General features: G+C 40.5%; 1 protein-coding gene and 1 pseudogene across 5 annotated transcripts in view; both read right to left on the bottom strand.

Annotated features, from left to right (window-relative positions):
- The window catches only part of MAP3K19 (mitogen-activated protein kinase kinase kinase 19), an 84,802-nt gene extending 68,844 nt beyond the window's left edge, over nt 1-15,958 (bottom strand). For all 5 annotated transcript variants that reach the window (XR_013518971.1, XM_035305055.3, XM_035305057.3 and 2 more), the window contains exons 1-3: nt 15,669-15,958; nt 8,418-8,613; nt 763-951 (exon numbers count right to left, since the gene is read on the bottom strand). Coding sequence is in view for 3 of the 5 variants with exons in the window: in XM_035305055.3 (XP_035160946.1) it covers nt 763-951; nt 8,418-8,591 (363 nt within the window). In the remaining 2 variants the exon portion in view is untranslated. The remainder of the gene's footprint in view (nt 1-762; nt 952-8,417; nt 8,614-15,668) is intronic.
- Nucleotides 11,277-12,056, bottom strand: LOC100412482 (adaptor-related protein complex 4, sigma 1 subunit pseudogene; annotated as a pseudogene).
- Nucleotides 15,959-16,229: the final 271 nt, after the last annotated feature.

Genomic DNA, 16,229 nt, shown 5'->3' with positions numbered 1-16,229 from the left:
TGTTATATCTCTCCTTGAACTGTACCTGACTGGAATATCTTTCACTGTTTTCTTTATCTGTTTATGTCTTTACCACAAGGGATTAGAGGAAGCTGTTTCCTAGCAGCAATTGATTTTCTTTCAGTTGGAAGGTCACATGGTCTGACAGTCTCTTTGAAGGTAAATGCCAAGAACAGGCAATTGCCAATCACCAATAATTAATGTCCTTGGTTTTGCATATGATTTTGCAAGTTGCTTTGGGAAAAAGTATCTGAAAGTAGAAAATCTAAACACAAGGATCAATACCCTGAGAAGACAGCCCTTTAAAAATGTATCCTCTGAACTCCTTTCACGACAACTAAATACTATGCAAGGCATAGGCTCTCAGATTCCCTTTTCAGATAAAGATAATAACAGCAACTGGTCCAAAGGGATCTAAGCAGCAATTGTACAAATGGCAATGATGCCAAGGGAACTCCCTGAGCAAGTTGATAGTAGTCCTCTGGGGGCTTTCTGGGAGCAAATTATTTCCCAGGTGTGCTGCATGACTTCTAGCATCCAGCTGGAGGGAGGTGGAAATCTGCCGCTGCTGTGTTTTTTTATTATCTAGTTTTCCACCCCAGTGTCTTGTGTGATCCCATTTCTTTCTCATATATTCTGTCTGAAACTTCCTAGGATTACATTGGAAAAGAACTTAGTTTTCTTTAAAAGGAGTCATATGTAGTCTGTGCCCTTTTTACCACCCACTCACCCACCCAAAGACAGAAACAAATATCAACTAACCAGTAAATGCTGAAGTTGTTCAAGATCACCTTGCCATGAACTTTGTAGAAGTTGCATTTGGGGAGCCTGGATTCTATTGAATGCCAAGAGTTGTCTTTGGATACTGCTATTAGCTACATGAATTGCAGTTCGATTGCTGTAATTGCAAAGGGTGATATCTACTCCCTTTTCCAGAAGAAATCCAACAACCTGCAAAACAACACAGTCTTAATTAAATATTTTTAAGTACCAACAGTGTCTTCAGAGCTGGATGAAAAACTGATTTAGGCATGGCTCTGATTCATTAGGATGTAGGTGACTGCTATTTGCCCTTTTTAATTTGGGAGACAAAAATCTCCATGACATGCCTGATTTTTGGATACTCTTTTTTTGAGGGACTAGAGATCTATGAGTATTGTATGTTAAACCCACACAAAACATTGAAGTTTTATAACTGTCTATAATCTAGAATACAAAACCAAAGGGAGCAGGCATGGTGGTGTGTGCCTATAATTCCAGCTACTGGGAGGCTGAGGCAGGAGGATCGCTTGAGCCCAGGAGTTGAAGGCTGTCGTGCACTATAATCCTACTGTGAATAGCCACTGCACTCTAGCCTGGGCAACATAGCGAGATCCTGTCTCTAAAAAATGCAAAAACAAAGATGATTCCGGTTTATATATTTTTGAATGTTACAAGTATTTCTGCAAGTGTTTCTAGAAAGAGAGTAAACTGTATTCAAATATGGTGAGGGGATAGAGTGCCCTGTTACGTGTTAAGAACTGTCCTTGGTGCTGAGAGTGCACTGATGAACAAGACCAGCAGCCAGCCTTTAAGGTATTTGCAGTTTAGTGAAGAACAGAGACAGACTGAAAAAAAAAAAAAAAAGGCAATTGCAACATGGGGTGATAAATGTAACAACAGAGGTGAATACAGGAGGCTGATGGGGGCACTTCGATGAAATCTATTAAGATATCTTGGAGAGTCTGTGAAGACTTCTTGGAGAAAGTGATGTCTAAGCTGACACCTGAGGAATCAGACTGAGTTAGCCAGGCAGACTGGGAGAAAGATGGTTCCAAGAAGAGAATACAGTAGATACAGTGTGAATAAAGTGCAGTGTGTATAAGAGAGCGAGTAATATTCACAGCTCTGGAAGGAGCTCAGGATAAGAAAAGGAAGGGAAGGAGATGCTGGGGAGAAATCAGCAGTGCCTGAATCCTGAAGGACCTGACAAACCCCTATTAGGAGTTAAGGCTGTGTCTTCAGGGCAATAGGGAGCCAGTGAAAGATTTTCATCAGAAAAATGACATAATCGGGTCAGTGTTTTAGAAAATCACTCTGACTGCTGAAATAGATTGATGTGGAAAAGAAGGGAAGTGGGGAAACCAGGGAGGAGATTACCACAATGGCCTCATGGAGAGATGACAGTGACTGAACAAGAGCAATGGCAATGAAAATTTAGTGGCTGAGAGTGTAATCTAAGAACACTTAGGAGGTGGAAGTGACAGAGCATAACCACTTATTCAACGTGGGAGTTAATGATGAGCCAGAAATCAAAGATAATTCCAGGTTTCTGTCTTCAGTGTATTTTTATCTGTCTCCTGTACTGCCACTGCAGACCACGCCACCATGGTCCCTTGCCTGAAGCATTGGAACAGGCTTTTCTCCATTTCAAGTACTTTGGCATGAAACCCACTAGAATGGCCCAAATCAAAATTCAGATAACAGCAAGAGTGGGAAAGATGAGAAGAACTTGAAGCCCTCATACCACCATTTCTGCTGGTGGAAGTGTAAACAGTGCATCCACTTTGAAAAACAGTCTGGCAGTTCCTCAAATGATTAAACATAGAACTCTCCTATGATCCAGGAACTCCACTCCTAGGTATAGTACTCAGGAAAAGTGAAAATATATACCCACACCAAAACCTGTGCACAATTGTTTACAGAAGCATTATTCATAGTAACCAAAAGGCGAAAAACCCAATTTTCTGCCAATGGATGATTGGATAAGTAAAATGTTGTATATCAAGACAATATGATATTATTTAGCTATAAAAATAAAGTACTGACATATGCTACAACATGAATGAACCTTGAAAAGATCATCCTAAGTGAAAGAAACCAATCATAGAAAACCACATACTATATGATTCCATTTATATGAAAGTCCCAAATAAGAAAAGTTACAGAGGCTAAGCATGTTGTAATCCCAGCACTTTGGGAGGCCAAAGCAGGTGGATCACTTTAGCCCAGGAGTTCAAGACAAGCCTGGGCAACATGATGAAATGCTATCTCTACAAAAAATACAAAAATTAGCTGGGCATGATGGCATATGCCTGTAGTCCCAGCTACCCGGGAGGCTGAGGCAGGAGGATCACCTTAGCCCAGGAGATAGAAGTTGCAGTGAGCTTTGATCATGCTACTGCACTCCAGTCTGGGCGATAGAGTGAGACCCTGTCTCAAAACAAACAAATAAAAAAAGAACAGCTATACAGACAGAAAGTAGACAAGTGGCTGTTCAGGGCTGGGGCAGGGGTTGGGAAGAAAGGATAGAGAGTGATAGCTAAAGGATATCAGGTTTCTTTTTCTCTTCTTTTTCTGGGGATGAAGTTCTTTTTGAAATGATAAATGTGTTCTGAAATGAAATCAATTGTGATGATTGCACATTAATATGAATATACTAAAAAACATGGAAGTGTCTACTTCAGGTAGGTAGATTGTATGGTATGTGAATTTTTCTCAATACTTTTGAAAATGCCTTTGCCTGTCTTTATGGCCTTGCATGATCCAGCCCCTACCTTCATTTTCAGCTTTATCTTGTGCCATTCTTCACCTTCCCTCTGCAAGATCAAGTCACCTTTCTACACTTCAAAAATGCAAGCTTTTTCCTAACCAAGGCCTTTGTCTTTGCTATTCCTTCTACCTCAGCTGCCCTTCATTTATGTCTTAGTGTAAATACAACTACATCAGTAAGGATGTCTTGACCACCTTATCAAAAGAGAAGTCACTCTGTTGGTTACTTCAAGGTATGAATAACGATTTATAATTTATTTAAGTGTTTCTTATTTCCTTATTTGTTGTGTTTCACTTTCATTCAAATGTAAATCCCCAAGAGCAAGAGATCTTATCACATGAATAAATATTTTATAAATGAGGAATGAATGGTTTAAGATAAATAGATGGTAATGCCTTAATTTAATTCAATTTTAAGTAATTAAATGTTTATTTGATTTAATAAGATGAGTAACACTGATGCTGGTGTCCCTCAGGAAGGTAAGGTTTGGGAAGAAAGATGAAGATAATTTTGGACATGTTGTGTTTGGGATGTCTATAATATACAAGTGGAGATATTTAGTAGGAGTTTAGCATTTGTGCGTGTGTGTGTATGTATGTGTACATGTGTGTGTCTATGTGTGCGCATATGTGTATGTGTTTATGATGTGGGCCTGAGAATTAGGAGCCATCCTCACATTATTGAAAGATACCAATATTTTAGAGATGAGAAGAAAGAACACATAAAGGACACTGGATAGAAGTTGCCAGAGAGGTAAGGAGAAAAACCAGAAGGAAGTCAAGGAAGAAAACACCTGAAGAAAAAGTGGAGTCTAAGAGGTGGAAGTCACCAAAGACATTGTTGGGGACATTGGCAAGAGCAGTTTCGATCGAGTAATAGAGGAAGGTGTAGAGGAAGGAAGAGCAGTAGTTTGAAGCAGTAGTTTGAAGAGGTAAGTCAGTGACGCCAGTGAGGATACACCAGTAAAACATTCCTTTTTTTTTTTTTTTTTTTGAGACAGTCTCACTCTGTCACCCAGGGTAGAGTGCAGTAGCCGATCTTGGCTCACTGCAACCTCTGACTCCCAGGTTCAAGTAATTCTCCTGCCGCAGCCTCCCAAGTAGCTGGAATTACAGTCAGCTGCCATCACGCCCAGCTAATTTTTGCATTTTTAGTAGAGACGAGGTTTCACCATGTTGGCCAGGTTGGTCTCAAACTCCTGACCTCAGGTGATCTGCCTGCTTCAGCCTCCCAAAGTGCTGGGATTAGAGGCGTGAGCCACTGTGCCCAGCCATTACCTGGGTTTTTGAAGCAGGCCCTGATGGTTTATGTGATTTGTTTAGCTGAATGGGTTCAGGACTTTGGGTAGCATTGTTGAGGTCAGTACTGTAGATTGGCCTCCTCCTGCTGCTTGGAGTTCTGTTGACAGTAGCTTTCATTGACTGTTATATGAGACAAACTGAATTTGGTCCCAGCCTCTGTTGGTCAGATGGATCAGAGTGGCCAACAGAGTAGTGAAATCATGAGAATATTCATCAGATGCTAAGATAGTGTAGAAATAAGGGGTGGACATTGTTAGGAGGCAAGTCTCCACGGATCTCTTACATTTCTGCAGGTCTTATGAGCAAAGGTGCCAACTTTATTCCATGCAAACTTTTCAAGCTTATTTGTATAGTGAATGGCCTTGAAAGATAGAGATAGTGTCTCCCTTTGCAGCAAAGAGTAGGTTTGTTTATTGCCCATTGTAAATTATTAGGGTTCTCTAAGTTGAGGGTTTCTCTGCTATCATGCAACCCACTACATGTTCAGGGGTCACTGGTCCTCTTCCTACCACTCAGTGGGAATTAGGGCTTAGGGAACTGATACAAAACTGCTAAAACTCTGACTAATGCTATTGTTATGAATCAATACGCCGCCCTTTGTCTCTGATCCAGTAGTGGTTTCTTCTGCTAGGAATCCAAGCAATTCTGGCAGGCTAACTCATTCACTGTGACTATGGTAAAATCTCAGATTCATAGTTCTCAAGAGATGTCTGCAAGTAAAAAGGCCTGAGAGAGGAAAGGAAGTGGTTGCAGGAGGACATGGGATCAGTGGAGGTGTTTGCTTCTTTATGTGCTGCCAGAAGGCACTTATCTAAGCATTTTTAAATGCTGATGGAAAGAAGCATCATTGTTTGTAATGACAAGAATCTGGAGACCACCCAGACATCCACCAAAGTAGGATAGGCAGATACTGTGGCATATATATATATATACATACATACACACACACATTAAATTATATATACAATCGAAGTATATATATATGTAAAAGTATATATATATATAAAAGTGTATATATATATATATATTTTTTTTTTTAATGAGACAGAGTCTCACACTATTGCCCTGACTGGAGTTTAGTGGTGCGGTCTTGGCTCATAGCAACCTCTGCCTACCGGGCTCAAGCGGTTCTCATGCCTCAGCCTCCTAAGTAGTTGGAATTACAGGTGTGTATCACCATGTCCAGCTAATTTTTTGTATTTTTAGTAGAGATGGGGTTTCACCATGTTGGCCAGGCCAGTCTCAAACTCCTGAACTTAGGCAATTCACCCAGCATGGCCACCCAAAGTGCTAGGATTACAGGTGTGAGCCACTGCGCCTGTATTGTGGCATATATTTTTATCCAATGGAACACTAGATAGCACTAAAACTGAAAAACCATAGCTATGCTTCATGTTTCAAAGTGGAGGAATCCCAAAAACATGATAAAGAACAGAAGCAGCAAGTCATACAGGAACATGGCTGGGTGGGGTGGTTCACACCTGTAATCCCAGCACTTTGGGAGGCTGAGGCGGGAGGATTGCTTGAAGTCAGGAATTTGAGACCAGCCTGGCCAATATGGTAAAACCTTGTCTGAACTAAAAATACAAAAAATTAGCCAGGTGTGGTGGTGCATGTCTGTAGTCCTAGCTACTCAGGAGACTGAGGCAAGAGAATCACTTAAACCTGGGAGGTAGAGGTTGCAGTGAACCAAGATCACACCACTGCACTCCAGCCTGGGCAACAGAGTGAGATTCCGTCTCCAAAAAAAAAAACATGTTATGCAGGAGCATACACAGTGTGAGTTTGTTTTTATACAATTCAAAAGCAGGAAAAAGCAAATAATTATTTAGGCATGAATACATAGGTGGCAAGGAAATTATTAAACCAAAATTCAAGATAATGGTTTGCCAGAGTAGGGATGCAATTTAAGACAGGTATGTATAGAGAGGGCTTTTGAGGCATGGCAGTGTTCTAATTTTTGGCCTGGGCGTTGGGTACACAGGTGCCTGTTTTGTTGTTGTTGTTGTTTTTGTTTTGAGACCAAGTCTCTCTCTTTTGCCAGGCTGGAGTGCAGTGGTGCAATCTCAGCTCACGGCAACCTCTGCCTCCCAGGTTTAAGCAATTCTCCTGCCTCAGCCTTCCAAGTAGCTGGGACTACAGGCGTGTACCACCACGCCCAGCTAATTTTTTGTATTTTTAGTAGAGATGGGTTTCACCATGTTGGCCAGGATGGTCTTGATCTCCCGAACTTGTGATCCGCCCACCTCAGCCTCCCAAAGTGCTGGGATTACAGGTGTGAGCCACTGCGCCCGGCACCAGGTGCTTGTTTTATTATTTTTCTTTCTTTCTTTTCTTTTTTTTTTTAGCATATGTGCTATATTTTATAATTTGTTTAAAAAGCATTCATGGAAAGGGTTCAAAAGAGAAAAAGAGCTTAAGAACAGAGTCAAGAGAAGCTGGTGACCAGGAAGGATTGAGGGCCCACTTGCATATAAAGTCCCAAGAACTGGCCAGGTGTTGGCCCATGCCTGGAATCCCAGCACTTTGTGAGGCTGAGGCAGGCAGATCTTTTAAACCAAGAGTTTGAGACCAGCCTGGGCAACATGCTGAAAAAAAAATAATAATTTTTCTCTACAAAAAAAAAAAAAAAAAATTAGCCAGGTGTGGTGGTATGTGTCTGTAGTTTCCAACTACTTGGGAGACTGAGGTTGAAGAATCACCTGAGTCTGGGGAGGTTGAGTCTGCAGTGAGCCACGATTGTGCCACTGCATGCCAGCCTGGGTGACAGAGAAAGACCCTGTCTCAAAAAGTGAAGGAAAGCAAACAAAAAAGGTCCCAAGAACTTGCAGAAGAACTAACTTGAGCAGTCGAGTGACATTTGTCTTTTCCACCCTAGTTTCCCCATTCTCGCCCTTTCTGCTCATGAAGCCTTCCTCTTTGCTGCCTCTCCCCAAAGCTATGTGCTCATATTGTGGCCATTGTTACCTGCATTCTTAAACAGAACTGCATAAATTACCACACACAATGAGATAACTGATGAATGAGACACAAAAAGGTTACTTTTTCATTAATGTCCCCATTTAAATACATATTTATTAACACCCGCTGGGTCAGGCTCTCTGCTTGTAGCTGGAGATATAGCTAGAACAAGGAGGACAAAGTCTCCTGCCCTTTTAGGTCTTATTATTCCCTTGTTTACCCCTGTTTCCCTACTTCCAGGTTTATGTGCATTTACCCCTGTTTCCCTACTTCCAGGTTTATAGCACAGCATAAATGTCCAGGTACTGATGGAGTTGGGCCCCATTATGTGGCCCCATTAGACCAGTAGCTTCTCGAGTGTGGCATCTGTGTTTGAGTCACAACCAGACCCACCATGAAATCTAGAGATTGCCTTGAATATAGGAGGAATACCGTGGACTGAGTGAGGACATAAATAGAGATGGTTCCTATCTAGATTTAGGGTATCCCCCTCCCGATACCCCACTTTGTGTCTTCAGACATTCTTTTATGGCAATGGGTGATATCACTATTCACAAATATCTCACTCTCAGAATCCTTAGCTTGGAAGACTTTATCCTTCAGCCCAGCACGCCACATTTTACCTCTGTTAGATTTTCCTCTGCTGCGGTAATGAGAGGCGTATTCCCCGTCTTTGGGTGCTGAAAGTCAAGGTTTCCGAGGATGGACTGGACTTTAGTAATATAGTCACAGATGAGTTCCACATCACCTCTTGAAACTACTTCTAGGAAATCATGGATCAGTTTATTTTTATTCATCTTGCTAGTTCCACACGATTGCCTTGAAGAGAAAAGGAATGATTTAATTATTTGAGAGTCAGCAAAGCTGTGAGCAGTTCAAATATAACATATTCTGCCTTTACTGCTGCATGTTTCCTTCTTTTATATATAAAAATCTTATAACAGTTTTAAAGACCAATTTGAAAAGAGGGCTAAATGTCTCAATACCACCAGGCTTGGTTCTTTGCATACATGTTGAATTAGTAATTAGGTAATAATTTTACCATTATTTTGGAAGATCTGCTGTGGTAGAGGATAATAGAGGATGGATCAACAGCATAATGGAAAGAGAACAAGCTTAGAGCCCAGTAAAACCTGGATTTCAATTCCTTCTCCACAGATTACCAACTGTGTGACCATGAGCATATGTCTCAGCTCTGGGCTGTGTTTACTTATCTCTAAAATGGAAATGAGCATCCCTCTTCAAAAGGTTGGGGAGGGTCTGAAATATTATCTACAGAGGGTTGGCACATTCTACAGGTGAAAATGCTTGTTGGATTTTATTTTTTTTAGTGTTGTTTGTTAACCACCTTACAACTGTTTTCTTTCTGAAAGCCGTATCTTCCCAACAATACTGTAAGCTCCTCAATAGCAGGGACATTGCATGCCTTATCCTTTTGCATCCTCTGTGATTCTAGCACAGTGGGAATTATTGAGGAGCAGTGCCCATTGTTCTAGATTCTCCAGGAAAGCCCTAATTTTAAATATCTCATATTAGTTTTCCAAATCATTGAAATATCTCAAATTGCAATTTTGGAGATCACCAAACTACCCTCCCCCGCATGGAGCCTCTTCTTTTTTATTCTTCTTCTTTCTGTTTTTTCTTTTGAGATCGAGTCTCACTGTCGCCCAGGCTGGAGGGCAGTGGCATGATCTTGGCTCACTGCAACTTCCACCTCCTGGGTTCAAGCCATTCTCCTGCCTCAGCCTCCCTAATATCTGGGACTATAGATGCCCACCACCATGCCCGGCTATTTTTTGTGGTTTTTAGTAGAGATGGGTTTTCACCATGTTGGTAGGGCTGGTCTCAACTCCTGACCTCTGGTGATCTGCCCACCTAGGCCTCCCAAAGTGCTGGGATTACAGGCATGAGCTACCGTGCCCAGCCTGGAGCCTCTTACTGTTAGTAAAAGCACGACATCCTTTGTCAGACTCTATGCTCCAACCTCTGCTTCTGACACGTTAGTCACTATATGTAGCCACAGGTTATTGATTTGATGTGCAATTTCCTTGCAGTAATCTGGCATGAGATTGAAAGCAAAAGAACAAGATGCTCATTTCATAGTACAACTTTGTGGAGGAAAGCTAAAAAAAACAAACAAGAAAAAGTCTAGATTTGCCCTTTAATGTTCTAAATACACAAATGCCTTCAGAATTCATGGGCTGGACTACATAGAGCCCTCATTCTCAAATGAGAACATGTACTTCACTCTAGATATAGTACTAGTCCCTTAATCCATCCATTCGTTAGGGAGATGCTATATGCCCTTCAGCAGTTGTCATTGACCTGTCCCAATAAATATAACACAAAATAGGTTAGCCAAAATACAAGAAAGAGCACACACAATTAAGAGCACACACATGATGTTCAGGCAAACATCAGATAATGAATCTTACAGATGTCAGAGAAATGGGATGCCCATGTGGTCTGGAAGATCTCCTTAAGAGAAGGCATCTGTGATATCTGGAGAGTCAAAGTGAAGGAGAAAGGGCAGCTTGATGGGGGACAGGCCTGAACTCAGGCCTCTATCCAGGGCTGAGGAGAGAGTGAAACCAGATGGGAATTTACCCTGGATTCCCCAACACATTGGGAAGCCCATGGAGAGCTTTCATCAGTGCCTTTTAGGAATACTGGTACTTTAGGAAGATTATTACGATGCAGAGAAGAAAGGCAGAAACAAAAATTTGAATGTGGCCGGGCATGGTGGCTCATGCCTTAAATCCCTGCACATTGGGAGGCCAAGGTGGGCAGATCACCTGAGGTCAGGAGTCAAGACCAGCCTAGCCAACATAGTGAAGCCTCATCTCTACTAAAAAATACAAAAATTAGCCAGGTGGCACAAACCTGTAATCCCAGCTACTCAGGAGGCAGAAGCAGGAGAATCACTTGAACCCAGGAGGCAGAGGTTTCAGTGAGTGGAGATCGCATCACTGCCCGCCAGCCTGGGCAACAGAGTAAGACTCCATCTCAAACAATAACAACAACAACAAAATCTGAATGCGAGGGTTCACAGAATTTGTGACTGATTGACCATATACAATGAAAAGGTCCAGGAGGTTGGGGGCCAGGAACTGAGGGAGGACCCATTGCTGGGGAAGGCAGGTGATTCCTTTTACAGAAAGACAATACATGAGGTCAGCAACAGAGCCAGTACACAAACAAGTGTGTGTGGTTGGTCTCCTTGGCTTTCAGAGAAATGGTGGGCTTAGCTCAGTGCATGTGCTGAACTTGCTTGAGCATAAACATTTCCTTGTTATAAATAAAGATTTCAACTTTCCTTTAGTAGATCTGGGATGAGGCTGGGGACTCTTTTTTTAAAGAAATTTTCAATAGACTTAAAAAATTGACTTTATTACTTAGAGAAGTTTTTTTTTTTTAGAAAAAAAATTTTCTTTGTTCATATTTTAAAGTACAGTTTGTTTTTAGAAACTGGAAAACACCTATTTATAATGTCTTTGGAAGGATGCCCCATTTTGTAATTGTGGTCTTCCAGATTCTTCTGGGTTACAAATGTTGAGATGTATTCCATGGGACTCACATTTCTGATAAATCCATGTTGTCTGAAAGAGACTTCCTCTCAGCTTTCTGACATCTTATCAAGAATTAGTAGAGGGGCAAGAATTCTTGCCCTGTTAGTTTCCACAATGCAGCCATTTAACACCATCTCATCCAAAATGATGTGTACTTTATCTAAATTAAACATTATATCTAATTCACTCACTCGGCTGAAATATTCATCTAAAACTTCCACAAAGTTATGAATGAATTCATAAATAGCCATCTCGTTCTCAGTGTCATTAACTCCAACCACAATGAAGAGAGCTGCATACTGCCAATATATCAACTTAAAATCCTTATATTCAATGAAAGAGCATTGTTCATTGGATCGAGAGAGACAGCTCTTTATGACTTCTGTTTCCAGAAACGTATGCTTATTAATATCCACATGTTCATAGTACTTAGAAAGTCGAGTCTGCCCTTGTTTATTCACCATGAGGAAAAATTTTATCATTTTTCTTTCCTGGCCAGTATTTTTCCAAATACAGTTCAAAAGTTATATAAGGGATGGCTGTAATTGGAACCTGTGCTGCTCGAGGTGTGATAGTCTTCTCAACGGCTTTCTTGGAGTTCTTCTCCCTCTTTTCCCGCAGAAGCTTGCTCCCCAACGTTCACTAGCTACGCGGTGCGGCCCTCCTCGGGGCAGCCATTTTGGCTTTTAGTATGGCGTCTCAGAGCAGTTTTAAATTAACAGCAAAACTTGGAAGAAAGAACAGAATATTCCCTCTCCACTACCCGCTACTGCAACCATCAACAGCCTGCACCAGAATGGTACATTTGTTAACAACTGATGTAGTTACAAACACAGCATTATCACCCAAAGTCCATAGTTTACATTAGGGTTCACTCACGGTGTTGTACATTCTATGGGTTTGGACAAAGGTATCCACCATTTTAGTATGTGCAGCATAGTTTTGTGGCCCAATCCTCTGGGTTCTGCCCATTCATCCCTCCCTCCTCACTAACCCTGGACAACCAGTGACCTTTTTATTGTCTCTAGGAGGCTCTCATCAGGCAACTTCTAAAAACACAGATCTTGTGATTAGAATAGAATCCACAATATTTCTTGCTATTTACTTTGTTTTCTAGTTGACATTTATTATTACTACCTGTTACTCCTTTTGATTTAAACTTCCTAGAATAGATATTAGTTCTCCCTTCAAATTTCTAGCAGAATACTTTGAAATAGAGAATGAATTCTTCAAGTCTTTTTCTACCTTTGTTCAAAGTGAAGTTACATAATAGTAATAATACAACAACAGCAATCTTGCCCAAGATGTGTTGAATGCTTGCTATGTGTCCTGTGCTGTTCTAAATGCTTTACACGTGTTTTTTCTATTTAATTCCAAATAACACCATCAGAACAGTTGTATTATTATCCCTGTTCTATAGATGAGGAAAATGAAGCACAGACATTGGCCAGAGAAATGAGGGTGCTACTGCCCAAAAAGATGGAATGGGGCCAGAGACAGTGGCTCACGCTTGTAATCCCAGCATTTTGGGAGGATGATTCAGGTGGATCACCCGAGGTCAGGAGTTCAAGAGCAGCCTGACCAACATGGTGAAATCTCATCTCTACTAAAAATACAAAATTAACTGGGTGTGGTGACGCATGCCTATAATACCAGCTACTTGGGAGACTGAGGCAGGAGAATTGCTTGAACCCAGGAGGCAGAGATTGCAGTGAGCCAAGATCGTGCCATAGCACTCCAGCCTGGGCAACAAGAGTGAAACTCCATCTCAAAAAAAAAAAAAAAAGTAATGAAACTAGTATTTAAAGGTGCATTTGCAGAATAGGCTTATTTCCATTTTCATGTTTGGATCTTGGGTAGACAGGGATGAACTGATCATTACTCCTTGCTAGCCACACTGGACCCTGTCAGGCTTTCCTCTTGTTTTATTTTTTTCCCTCTGTCTGATAAGAACCTGATCTAATGTGCCTGAGAGGTATCCTTAATATAAGTATATCCTTATAAGGCATATAGTGCTATTATATTACATTGGTTTTTGATTTACACAAATAATATTGTACTCTAGAGCTTGTTAATTATTTGTTAACACTTTACTTTTAAGCTTTATCCTTGTACTTATATGTACAAGGTTGTTGGTTTTATGTTCACTGTATTTTATTACTCCCTTGATGATGGACATCTAAGTTGTCTGCTCCACAAACAACACTATGATAAATATCCTTGTTTGGGCCTTAGTATGCACCCTGTAAATGTTTCTCTGGGGCAAGTGGGTCAAATGGATTTAATTTCACAAAGTACTACCAGATTGTCCTCCAGAATGGCTGTATCAATTTACACTCACACCAGTAATGCCTGTTTTCTTAAAGCTCTTTTAAGAGAAGTAGACGTTTGGTTGATTGCTGTCACTTAATCATCATTATCTTAATCATTAGCATTTAATAAGAAGTGTACTTGGGACCTTACTAAGGGCAGAAGGGGCAGATGATACACTCAAAATAAGGCCTCAGAAATAATTAAAAGCAGTACACACATCTGTCCCAGCAAATTGCTTTGTAACTTAGATTTATATATTTGTTTTTGAAAATGCAACAGTATTTACAGGATCATTTCGAGGGGAAGAAAATATTTTCACAAACAAAAGATAATTAAAACTTGTCTTTTAATAAAGCTTAAGATCAGTTATTCAAATAACAACAAGACAAGAAACAGATATTTATATCACACCTTATTCATAAAGTAGAAATAAAACTTCAAACATTTTTTCCCCCAAGGTTATTACCAAGCAATGTCATGGAATTGTGGTTCAACTTTTTCATGTAACCCTTAAGGGAGAGCATTTCATGAGTAGTATCTATCATCTCAAATAAAACATAACAATTTAGATTTAACTAAACAACAATCCCCAAGTTATCAAATCAGATCACTGCAATACTGGGCAATGTGGTCATTATTTGGTCATTTATTGTCTCACATAGTCGGTAGTCACTGGAGGAAGACGATGAGATTGAATGGGCACATAGCATTATCCCTAGACGCAGCTCATTCTTTCAGTTAACATGCACAGACCACAGCTTTTACAAATTATTTTTATTTTTTAAAGACAGGTCACACTCTGTCATCGAGGCTGGAGTACAGTGGCTTGATCATAGCTCACTGCAGCCTCAAACTCCTAGGTTTAAGGGATCCTCCCACCTTATCCTCGCGAATAGCTAGGACTACAGGTACACAGCACCATGCCCTGGTAGTTATTTTTATTTTTTGTTTTTGTAGAGACAGTCTCACTATGCTTCCTAGGCTTAGTCACGAACCCACAGTGGTTTTTATTAGTGAGCTCTATTTCCTCTTCTGACCTTCAATCTGTACATGTCCATTTTAACGTTTTCATAAGAAAACACTTCTCAATTTTCCATTTAGAATTTTTTCTTCTTGAGATGGAGTCTCGCTCTATTGCCTAGGTTGGAATGCAATGGCACAATCTCGGTTCACTGCAATCTTCGCCTCCTGGGTTCAAGCAATTCTTCTGCCTCAGCCTTCCGAGCGTGCTGGGATTATAGGCCTCCACCACCACACCTGGCTAATTTTTGTATTTAGTAGAGACAGGGGTTCGCCATGTGGCCAGGTTAGTCTCGAACTCCTGACCTTAGGTGGTCCACAAGCCTTGGCCTTCCAAAGTGCTGAGATTACAGGCATGAGCCACCATGCCCACCCCATTTAGAATTGTTTTGACCAATGATTTTTTAGAAATAACGTTTCATTCCACAGAGTTTTCTAGAAGCCCAGTCTTTTTTATTTTTAATTGTATTGATGGTTTATATACTGGTAAAACCAAAACCTTTGTTATGCTGTACATTTGATTTGGAACCTTATGTAATAAATATTTAAAGCAACAGAAATCTCAGTTCATGTTGAGAAAATATGGTTAAGAACATATGCACACAATATTGATTGGTTACAAGAAGATTCATACCATGTAATGTTTACACATATATGGATGATTAAACTATAAGATTACCTCTGGGTATAATCCAATGAAAGATAGTGTTTTTCATACACTTTCTTGTCATTAGTAATTTAGCCTATGGTCTAGAGGTAACTGAATAAGTATTGGAGGAAATCATCACAATATTTGAAAAGTAAAAAATAGTTTATTACAACTGTAAGGACATTATTATTTGAGATTAGGACATAGTTTATTCTATCAGTTTACCTGGTGTTCCTCTTCTGGGACATACATACTTTGGGGAGTAAAGAAGTTGCAACATACAGTTTATCTAAAATGGGATGAAAAGCGGAGATTTGGCTTACCTGTGCTGTGTTTTGCTGAGGGAGGTGGTACACAGTTGAAGAAACACCGAACCAAACAGTAGCCAACATCATCCTAATTCATTGTGGCACTGATTTCCGGGACAGCTGTAACCCACACTTCAACTAGGAATCCATTTAAAAACAGCAGAGATTCAGATTTCTTTAATGACTTAACAGTGTTGCACAGTCCAGATAATTTTTCTTTTTAAATTTTTTCTTTAATTAAGCTGCTCCTGCATGCACAAAGTCTTCAGTTAGCTGCAAAGCGACTGCTTAGTTTACAGGTTGTCACCCAGGCAACCAACCACTGTGCGTTTAGCTTAGAGAATTGAAAGTAGGACAGTCTCATCCAGGAAGGAAACAAGTATGCTCTTCTACGTTGCTGCTTTAAAACTACTGAACCCCATGCACTTCCATGGTTGGCACAACTACTGTGATCACCTGATGCCCTCAGACTTTCTCCAAGAGAACCATGCTTTGTAATCCCTGCAGCGTTCCAGAAGGCCCCTTTCAAAGCTGGATATACGTCACAGAGTGAGAATCCAATCGATTACCACCAAA

Source organism: Callithrix jacchus, chromosome 6, assembly GCF_049354715.1.
Source record: "Callithrix jacchus isolate 240 chromosome 6, calJac240_pri, whole genome shotgun sequence".
NCBI lineage: Eukaryota > Metazoa > Chordata > Mammalia > Primates > Cebidae > Callithrix > Callithrix jacchus.
Note: the sequence above shows the minus strand (reverse complement) of the source record. Positions and strands in the feature narration are given on the sequence as shown.